This window comes from Sycon ciliatum, chromosome 1, assembly GCF_964019385.1.
Source record: "Sycon ciliatum chromosome 1, ocSycCili1.1, whole genome shotgun sequence".
Taxonomy (NCBI): domain Eukaryota; kingdom Metazoa; phylum Porifera; class Calcarea; order Leucosolenida; family Sycettidae; genus Sycon; species Sycon ciliatum.
In genome coordinates this window covers 81,396,729-81,407,990 of record NC_088643.1, presented here as the reverse complement: position 1 = coordinate 81,407,990, position 11,262 = coordinate 81,396,729, and the positions used below count along the sequence as shown (strand labels likewise).

The 11,262-nt window shown below is 47.3% G+C and overlaps 1 protein-coding gene across 1 annotated transcript; it reads left to right on the top strand.

Moving 5' to 3' along the window:
- The first annotated feature begins 375 nt into the window (after positions 1-375).
- On the top strand, positions 376-2,127 carry LOC135807135 (uncharacterized). The gene has a single exon (XM_065321172.1). It carries the CDS (start codon positions 954-956, stop codon positions 1,950-1,952), a length of 999 nt encoding a protein of 332 aa, XP_065177244.1. The 5' UTR covers positions 376-953; the 3' UTR covers positions 1,953-2,127.
- The last annotated feature ends 9,135 nt before the right edge of the window (positions 2,128-11,262 follow it).

The following is an 11,262-nucleotide window of genomic DNA, read 5'->3' as shown; positions in this document are numbered from 1 at the left end:
AAACGTATGCTCTTCGTTTCAGGGGCTTCTGCGAACTTTTGCGATGGTCCCTAAACAAAATAATTACTTATTAATTAGTTACATGTACCAAGACTGAGTACATGAAAACCTGATCCTTCGCCTGACCTACATTGTAATACCATGATGTCGAGCTGAGTGATGACCAGGGAGGTGACAATGCACAGAAATCCGTGTCACAGGGCCTAGGGGTTGACTCGCACCCGTGACCCCTCGTTGTTATTTTTGGAATAGTTCAGCCCAGTCCAGTCCGATCCCCTGCTCGTCTCTATGTCGACGGAGAAAGTATTCTATCGTGTGAAGGCACCACCCAGGGTGACCCCATTGCCATGCCTACGTATGCCTTGGGTGTCACCCCGCTTATCGCTGATGTTGCTTCTGCCGACGTGGTACAGGAATGGTACGCGGATGATTCTTCAGCTGGCGGCCGCCTACGCCCGCTACGGCGATGGTGGGATGACCTGAATGCAAAAGGGTCGGATTATGGGTACTTCCTGAATGCAACAAAGTCGATCCTGCTCGTGAAACCCGAGGCGTACGAGGAAGCCACTGTGATTTTTGCTGGTACTGGTGTGCGTATTGAGAAGGATGGTTGTCGTCATCTAGGAGCAGCCCTTGGCACGCCGTCCTTTGTGGAAGAGTACGTTGCTAATAAGGTCACCGACTGGGTCCAGCAGATTCGTCGTCTAGCTGAATTTGCATCGACTCAACCTCAGGCAGCCTACAGTGCCTTCATTCAGGGACTACAGCCGCGGTGGTCCTTTCTCTCAAGAACCCTTGAGGATGCTCCTGCACTGTTTGGTCGTCTTGAAGACGTGATTCGGGACATCCTGATCCCAGCTCTGACAGGCCACGCGCCACCGTCTTCTCAGGAGCGTGCACTGCTGGCCTTCCCATGTCGCCATGGTGGTCTTGGCATCACCGACCCGACATCTATGGGCGGCAACTACCGCAATTCACGCAAGATCACGACATCCCTGTGGGAGAAACTAATCGCCCAAGATTCCTCCCTAGATGGCACCGCGGCGCAAGTTCTCCGCATGAAGGCAGAGGTACGTACGACTTTGCGAACCAACCTCCTGGCAGCCGTGAAGTCTTTCAAGGATGGTGCTGGAGCAGAGCTTGAGCTGCAATTGACCCTAGCTTCGGAGAAGGGGGCCTCCAGCTGGCTGACTTGCCGCCCTCTAGCCATCCATGGATTTCGTTTGTCCAAGGCGGAGTTTCGCGATGCCCTCTGTCTCCGGTACGGGTGGACACCAGCACGCCTGCCATCAGGATGCGTCTGTGGCCACGGTAACTTTGACGTCACCCATGCCTTGTCCTGCAGTACTGGGGGATTCCCCAGTATTCGACACAATGAAATTCGAGACCTCACGGCTGATGTTCTGCGTCAGGTCACGCATGGTGTGTGCACAGAACCGATGCTGCAGCCAGTCACCGGAGAGAAATTCCGGCTTCTGTCCACAACGACCGCTGATCAGGCTCGTCTTGATGTTGCCGCCAACGGAATCTGGGGTGGCCGATTTGAGCGCACCTTTCTTGATATAAGGGTTTTCAACCCCTACGCTGCCTCAAATCGCGCTGCCTCAGTTTCCTCAGTGTATGCACGTCATGAAAAGGAGAAACGCCGGAGATATGAGCAGCGTCTGCTTGAGGTTGACCGCGCCACGTTCGTGCCAGTAGTGCTGTCAGCCACTGGTGGCACTAGCAAGTGTGCATCGGCCCTGTTCAAGCGTCTTGCCAGCATGCTATCTGACAAGCTGAAGGAGCCGTACTCCGTGACGATGGCATGGCTTCGCTGCAAGCTAAGCTTTGCATTAGTCCGAGCTAGCGTGATGTGCCTTCGTGGGGCAAGATCATCCGCACACCGTGTCACCAGGGACCCCGCGTCTGTAGTGGTAGCCGAGGCACGTGTTTCCTTGCAGGACTGTTGAACTAAAGAGTAAAGTCAGACATGTACATTTTTGTCTAGAGGTCTAGTCATGTACTTGTCATGATTCTTTTCTATTTTATTCTTTTTACCAGGCGTGGGCCATCCCCTGGATTATCAAAATGGGTGCCTGTAATAGTTTTACCTTGACACTTCTTGCTTGTCTTATGGTAACACCTTGTGTTCCTACTATTCTCACTCCTGCGGTTCTCACCTTTCTTTTGCTTTATAACCTCTGGTTTGAACATCATTCGACGAATTCTCCAATCAATCAAGTCTATACTGTTAAAAAAAAAAAAAAAAAAAAAAAAAAAGGTCATACAGTACTCGGATCGACTCGCCTTCTGTACTTCACCTCCAAGCGTGCAACGCAAGACCCGCAACGCAAAGTATGATTTTTCTGTGGGGAACGATTTTGCCATTGATCAAGTTTTTATTGGAGTGCTCAGGCATACTACGATTGCTGAGACGTCCCGAGCACGCTTGTTCACGTTCTCTATTTTTGACGAGCCGGTCCTACAGCCCCCTACATTGTATCTAACGACATAGGAGCTGACAATGTAAGAGGATTTCCCTGGAAATAATGACGATGGTGGTGTGACTGCTGCAGGAAAAATGCTGGCTGTTTATGACAGTATGACTAGATGTACAATGTAGCTCCCTTGTATGGTACTTAATTAACCCCTGCTATAAATGTGTTATTTAGGAAGACTGGTGTATTGTGCAAGTCATAAAGAAGAAATGGGGCAGATACACGACTTTCAATTTTCAAAACCTGGCTTCGTGTTATGTGTAATTTGTGTCAAAATTGTAGTATTTCAACATGACAATATCACTGGCTGTACTTCTCTAATATGGTACATAACCACTGCTATAAATGTGTTGTTTAGGCAGACTGGACCATTGTGCAAGTCATAAAGAAGAAATTGGGCAGATACACGACTTACAATTTTCAAAACCTGGCTTCGTGTTATGTGTAATTTGTGTCAAAATTGTAGTATTTCAACATGACAATATCACTGGCTGTACTTCTCTTATATGGTACTTAACCCCTGCTATAAATGTGTTGTTTAGGAAGACTGGTGTATTGTGCAAGTCATAAAGAAGAAATGGGGCAGATACACGACTTACAATTGTCAAAAACCAGCTTCGTGTTATGTGCAATTTGGGTCAATTTTTAGTATTCGGATTAACCTCGGATACGACTCTGAAAAGTTCTGAACAGTTACCGCAACACTACACGCCGTTTCATAACTGCTGCTATTGCCATCACTGCTATCAAGTAGTTCGGACATGGCAGGAGCTAACAAAATTGCTGGTAGTCTTTCAAAGAATACTGGCGAGTGATGGGCTGTAAACGAAATGTGCTGCCTCAATAACAAAAACTAGACACCCATGCGGCACGCTTGGAGGTGAAGTACAGAAGGCGAGTCAATCCGAGTATGACCTTTCGGACTGGACTGGACTGAACTATTCCAAAAATAACAACGAGGTCGAGGGGTCACGGGTGCGAGTCAACCCATGTGACACGGATTTCTGTGCCGTGTCACCTCCCTAGTTTGAGTACGACTCCCTGCACTCCCTGGTGATGACTGATAAAGTGATGATGTTTCCTGAAAAAGGCATCCTGATCCTGCTGACGTGCTGTCAGTGTCACACTCACAGCAAGAGTCCATATGGATTATACTTCAGAATGCTCTGTCTCCATATCCCCCATATCAATGTGTTTGGCCTAGTTTCCTATTAAAGGGGAAGTATACCCTAAAATCAAATTTTCACCAGTTGTAGTCTTCTGGGTGCTGAGTCGAATGGTCTTGGTCCGAGGAAGCTGCGACGCTCCCTTCCTACTTGAATCCCAATCGAACTCGCGCACTTCCACCGAAACTGGGTGACTGCGCCCTACGAGATGGGGATTTGTATGCAAAATGTCACTAAAAGCGCCATTTCGTTCTTATAAAAGCACGGATCACCGCGATTGGCCCATATGTTGTAGTCTTTTGGACGCTGAGTCGACTGGTTTTGGTCCGAAAAGGCTGCGATGCAGCGTTCCTCCTTTATTCCCAATCGAACATGGTTGAACAAGCGGTCACGTGCTCCTGCGTACACCAGTCAGCTGGTCACCGTGCCTGCAGGGTACAACTTACTAGCCTGTTTGACCTTTTTTGGGTACAGTCCTGTCACTCGAGTTGAACCCGAGTTGAACCTTGGTGTGAAAGTTGTCGCCTGCTGGCGCGGTGACCAGGTGATTTGGGCACCCAGGAGCACGTGACCGCTTGTTCAACCATGTTCGATTGGGAATAAAGGAGGAACGCTGCATCGCAGTCTTTTCGGACCAAAACCAGTCGACTCGGCGTCCAAAAGACTACAACATATGGGCCAATCGCGGTCATCCGTGCTTTTATAAGAACGAAATGGCGCTTTTAGTGACATTTTGCATACAAATCCCCATCTCGTAGGGCGCAGTCACCCAGTTTCGGTGGAAGTGCGCGAGTTCGATTGGGATTCAAGTAGGAAGGGAGCGTCGCAGCTTCCTCGGACCAAGACCATTCGACTCAGCACCCAGAAGACTACAACTGGTGAAAATTTGATTTTAGGGTATACTTCCCCTTTAAACTCTTGATAGCTTTTTTGTAGTGAAAATTCATGAATTTTGTGATTTTATTTGAATCCTTGGTGTTAACGCATGCGTGGAACACCAGGCTTCGTTGATAAAAGCCCTTGTTCCCTCTATGTTCTTCGGCCTTTTTTCTAGCTCGCTCGAAGTAAGTTTCTTGGCAAGCTGTTCGATCTCGTTATCGACTGTTGTCTTGTACAGTACTTCCTCTTGGTTGTATTTCTAACTTGGTGTGTCTCTGTGCTTACTGTAGACCGCCTTTCAATCGTCAAACTGTCAAGTCCACTCTCAAGGATGGACTCGTCTGCAAGCTCCTTTACCTCTCCCGATGCTGCTGGTCAGTCATCGAGGATCATGGCGGACATGATGAGCCAGTTTGGAAAGGTCTCGCAGGTGATGGAGCAAATCGGCTCAGACGTTTCAAGTATTGCGGAACGAGTGTCTGCTCTGGAAGCGGCTCAATCCCGCCCTGACCCGGCACGAAGTGCCTCTATTTCGTTTTCCGCTCTGGCGCCAAGAGCTTCTTCAACACCGGGTAAAACCCGTGAGATCCTCAACCCCTCGGACTGTGAGTCAGAAGAGGAAATGGACGAGTCAAGCTTGCTTGACAAATCGTCTCAGGATTTCAAAGTGTCCTCGGATACTTTGGAATTCTTTCGGGAGAAATTTACAACAACTACCTCGAACGAAGTTCGGCGCCAATGGCGTAGTCGTTTTGGGCGCCCCAAAGTAGATGTGGCCTCTGCGCCCATCATGGACAAGATGGTGAAGTCCCGATTACACCCTGCGACCAAGTCGCGAGACAAGGCCCTGTCGAAACAACAGGCCTTGCTTTTGGACGCCGTAGGTCCTTTGACCTACGTACTAGAGGAAGCTGGGAAAGAGACTCTCACCGTACAAGCCACGGTCGAAGCATGCCAACAGGCGTTGGCTTTTATTGGCAATGCAAATATGCATTTGAATAGAGAAAGGCGGCGAAATGCCATTCTTTGTATGAATCGCGACCTTGCCGAAATGGCAGAAGATGACGATACGTTCAAAACGTCTGCACCCCAGCTGTTTGGAGATGGCTTCTCCAGAAAAGCGAAGGAACGGAGCGAAGAGCTCAAATGTTTGTCGCAGGCGGCGTCCTCGCGAGGTGGCAAGGCTTCCACCGGATCGTTTGTTCGAGGAGGCCGAGCCAACCATGCCCCACGGGGAGGCCATTCAAATCGGGGCAGTTTCAATCAGAACGGCAACCGGTTCCGACCTTACAGCGGAAACCAGTACAATCCCCAGTTCAACAGGAAGCCCAACGACAGAAGTCGTCAGGAGTCAGCAAAGTGAGCCATGCGCCTTTACCCCTTCCTCTAAAGGAAATAAAGAGTTTTCAAAACTACTCAATGTCTTCTGTTGTGAGTGCTCTCCAGCAGATGGGTGAAAAAGACATGACAGAAAGTGTCGTATTTCACCAGTTCCCGATTGCGGGAAGTGTAGCAATGCTTGCACAAAACTGGAATGCAATCAGCTCAGACCAGTGGGTCTTGAAATGTATTCGAGGTTACACAATTCAGTGGCTTCAGAAGCCCTTTCAATCTCACTCTCCAAGAGAGATAGTGTTTCGGGAGGAGGAGAAATCAAAATCTCCCTCGAAATAACTTTGATGGCGAACAAACAGGCCATTTCAGAAGTTTCAATACCCGAGCTTGGAAATGGGTGTCAGAGACCTGACACAAAGTGTCTCGACCCAATGCATGGTTGCGGGGTGTTCAGGGTTACAAAATTCACTTTGTTCAAGAACCCTTTCAAACCGTTTCCCCAAGGGAGATTGTATTTCAAGAGGAGGAAACGAAAAAGATCTCCTCAGAAGTTGTCGCAATACAAAGCAAACATGCGATTTCCGAAGTAATGCCTGCAGATCAAACGAACAATCAGTTTGTGTCTCAACTCTTCGCTGTCCCGAAGAAAGACAGAGCGATAAGACCGATTATCAATCTGAAAGCTCCGAACCATTTGTGGAAGTGTCCCATTTCAAAACGGAGGGTATACACATGTTGAAAGATCTGCTGAGACCAGGCGATTTCATGACGAAAGTCGACCTGAAAGATGCGCACTTCATGATTCCCATTGCCAGGGAATATTGCCGCAGACCAGCGAAAGTTGCTGCGTTTTGCATGGCAGGGAAAGATGTATCAGTTCAACTGTCTGCCGTTCGGACTATCGTCAGCCCCGCGGGTTTTTACCAAGACCTCAAGGGCGGTGATAATCACACTCAGGACTGAGGGTGATCATTCATATCGACGATATCCTGAGCATGGCGGAGAACGAGACAAACGACCACACGGCCGGTCTGATTTTCCTCCTGGAGAATCTAGGGTTCATTGTGAATTACCAGAAACCACAACCGAACTCCACCAAGGAGATAGATTTTCTCGGCTTAATACCGGTGAACTCCGAAAATCTGACGATCAGATTGCCGGGAGATAAATTTACCGTGGAGAAAACACGACCAGATGCAAAAAATTGCGAGAGGAAAAAACACACTCAGCAATTTCTGTAACTCACCTGTTGGGCAAACTGAGCCATGCTGCACATGCGATTCCACCAGGTCCTTTGTTCTATCGAAACCTTCAGGGCTGTTTGCAGAAAGCCCTAGAGGAGAGATCTTAGAATTACGATCATCCTTGTCTCTTGAGCAGCGAAGCTCTGGAGGAATTGGACTGGTGGATCGATCACCTGACAGACTGGAACGGTCGTCGTCTTCTCACGCCGAAACCAGACCTGGTGATAGAGACGGATGCCTCGACAGTGGGCTGGGGATCATCTTGCCAGAACTCCCAAACAGGCGGTCCGTGGAGTTGTCAGGAACGAGAGATGCATATAAACTGCTTGGAGCCGTTAGCAGCCTTCCTGGCTGTAAAACCATTTCTGAAGTCAAGTCGAAATCTTCTGGTTCACCTGAAGATGGACCGTGAACACCACAGCCTTGACGCATATCAACAAGTTCGGAGGCACTGTGTCTCCCGACCTCAATCGCCTCACCAAAGAGGTGTGGACATGGTGCATGGCAAGACAGATAACTCTCCAGGCCACTCACTTAGCAGGATCACTGAACACAGTTACAGACGACGAGTCTCGCGTGATGAAAGATCGATCGGACTGGATGTTGCATCCAGATGTAGTCCAGGAGATCTTTGCTCGAATGGGTCCCATGAATGTAGACCTGTTTGCCTCTCGGCTGACACATCTCCTGCCGACGTATGTGAGCCGGCGTCCCGATCCAAATGCGATAGACATGGATGCCTTCTCGTTGGACTGGACAAAGTGTCAGGGTTATGCCAACCCACCTTGGAACCTGATAAGCAGAGTAGTAGCACAGGTCTGCCCTCAGAAATCTCGGATAGTGCTTGTTGCACCGGTATGGCTGAGTCAACCGTGGTATCCAGCCCTCCTGGACCTGCTGGTAGAGGAGCCCCTGTTGCTTCCCAGCACTCCAGATCTGATTCAGCCGACGCACAGCGTAAACGAACCGGAGATAGTCCCTCGTCTAGCCGCGTGGAATATCTCAGGAGAAAGTACACCAGTCAGAATGTTTCTGAGGAAGCTTCAGAACTCCTCCTTGGATCATGGAGGCAGAAATCTACGAAGACGTACGACTCCCTATTCAAGAAATGGATGGGCTGGTGTCGTGAACGGAACAATGATCCCTTTTCAAGTGATATAGCCACGATTGTCAACTTCCTGGCATCATTGTACAAAGCTGGTTATCAATACCGCTCTATCAATATTGACAATAATTACAGATCAGCAATTCCTTCCGTCCAGGAAAAAAACTGACAGGTATGACACTGGTCAACACCCAATGGTATCTCGTGCGGGTATCGATACTAGTATCTTCAAAGCACACTCTGTGCAGAGTGCTTCTGCATCCGCAACAGCGGATGCTGGTACTACTACGAATGATATCTTGAAAGCAGCAGACTGGAGCAGCCAGTCGGTCTTTCAGAAGCTCTATTATTAGACCCCAGCATGATGAGAAATATGCTCAGGCAGTTCTCTCGAAGCTGTCGACCACTGGCAGAGAGCTACAAAATCACATTGATATGGAGACAGAGCATTCTGAAGTATAATTACAGAATGGCTCAGACCACGCAGTGGTTGCCAGCTATTCTGGATTATATGAAGAATGTGATGTCGAACATATCAATGTCCCAACCCTGACCCTCCCTGTGTTATAATGCACATAATATGCTTGTTCCGAGGCTCGCTATTCAAAAGGCCGAAGAACATAGAGGGAACAAGGGCTTTTATCAACGAAGCCTGGTGTTCCACGCATGCGTTAACACCAAGGATTCAAATAAAATCACAAAATTCATGAATTTTCACTACAAAAAAGCTATCAAGAGTTAAGAAACTAGGCCAAACACATTGATATGTTCGACATCACATTCTTCATAATCCAGAATAGCTGGCAACCACTGCGTGGTCTGAGCCATTCTGTAACCATGGTAACTCTTGCTCACAGTCATCATGGTCATAGCTTTTCGTATCGTCCACACCGCGCCGATGTAGTTGTACGTGGTACGTACATGCAGATCCACGTACATATAGTACATGTACATCTCTACGTAGGAATCACGTGCTATGTTTTTTGAAAAATTAATAATATTAAACTAAAATTAATATTATGCAATGATTATGTACACATAATGATTAATAGTAGTTAGCTCAGCTTGAGCTCTCGCAAACATACAGACTGAGTGCTAGTGATCAGCAGGACCAACACCCCAACTAACTTGTGCCTTTGTGGACGACGGTCAGTTTGGGCTGATTGTCTGCACTCTATTCATTTTGCTAATTTCACGTAGGACAGTGAGCTGCCGAAATGTCAGACCCAGAGAAGTTAGATTTCAATTTTCACAAGAGGGCTGTGGACGAAGACTATATCGAGGCCTGCCTCAAAGCCACAGATATACACGAAAGATGCGTTGCCGCGGTAAGGAGATCTAGAAGTTCCTGACAACAACTTACATTGACATCGAGTGTTATGGTCATATTATTATTATGGACAAACACTCCATGTTTTAGAGAAAGTCAACTCACACATGCCAACACCAAGACTGAAAGGGACCATCACTTATCAGTAAAATTTGGCTTTTCAGAATACTTCACTGTGATTTCTTGCTCGAGAGTGTTTGGATAATCGAGGTAGACCTGAAATTGAATAAGGATTCACAGGTTTGCACATCCCTTTCAGTCTGTCCTCTTGCACATACAGTGGTCCCTTTATAACCCGGCACTGTTTGACTGTTTGAGCTACGGAAATTCTGCTGGATTAGGGAGGGTGCTGGATAAGGGAGGGTGCTGGATTAGGGAGGGTGCTGGATTAGCAAATCTGATTTATTATGGATGCAGGCATGAATAGGACGTTTTGGCTGCTGAAAACTATGCTGGTTTATAGAGGGTGCTGGACTAAAGAGGGACGACTGTATGCGTAGAACCTACACAGTGTAGACCAGCGCATCGACACCAGACTTCTTTTTCCACAAGCTGATGTGAGAGCGATGGTCGTATTCAACGCAGGTTTTTCCTTGTACAGTACGCCGTAACTGTGTAGCGCAAGAACCGGGGTGAGGCGCCAACTGTTCAATAGCAGGCTCGGATTCAAGCCAGGCTTAAAAACGAACACGTACAATTCAGTACATGTGCAGTACTGTACACACGTACTGTTTTTGTCCACGTTTTTCTGGTTTCTCTATGCAGAGATTTTACCTCACATCTGACCTATACTGCTCGCGCTTAAGGGCAGCGTCTGAATATTGTCTGAAACGAGTGGTGAGTGTCGTTATTATGAAGCCGTTTGCTGCTGCTTTGGTGTGTGTGTGTGTGTGTGTGTGTGTGTGTGTGTGTGTGTGTGTGTTTATATGCACGGGTGTGTATTTGTCACAATTCTGTGTGCATGCATGTGTGTGTGTTCTTTTTGACAGTGTAGTTTGATTGAGGGTTTCCTTTCTTGGACGGCGGTCGTGTTAGGTTTAGTTTGTTTCAGTTTGCTGTTACGTAAGGTTAAACATACAGTCGACTCCTGATATAGGGAACACGATTGTTCAAGAGAATTAGTTCCTTATAGCCGAAGCTCGCTATAGCAGAAATGCACTTACACTATACATGTACAAGCAGCAAGTCATGCCTAACATGTGGCTCATGACAGTATGACGGCACGTGGTTTACATGCGACCCTAGAAGATTTGGTTCGTTAAAAACGAAAACTGTTCGCTATAGGGCTTGAAAGTGCTACGTCACAGCATAGCAACAATTTCAAAAATTCAAAAACTGGATCCTCATGGATCCAGTTTTTGTATGGATTCAAGCACATTTCAAGCCGTTTTACTCACAGCAAGGTGATATAGCCGGTGAAATTGACTGATTTGGTTAAGGTGGCTGGGGCGATACAACTTTTTAGGGGTCATTTTGATCACATTTTGACTGCATTTTTGAGTTTATTGGCAAGGTGGAGATGAAATTTGAAAATGTTTTCTGGTGAATCTCTGGAGAAGAGCCTTCTCTAGCCTCCTATAGTTTTACTTTTACTTTTGGACAAAATTTGAAAAAGTTTTATGAAAGGTCCGTGAAAAATAACACGAACCTTTCATAAAACGTTTTCAAATTTTGTCCAAAAGTAAAAAAAATATAGGAAGCTAGAGAAGGCTATTCTCCAGAG

Coding starts and splice junctions, on each gene's coding strand:
- LOC135807135 (XM_065321172.1), top strand. CDS start 954: ATGGGCGGCAACTACCGCAATTCACGCAAGATCACGACATCCCTGTGG.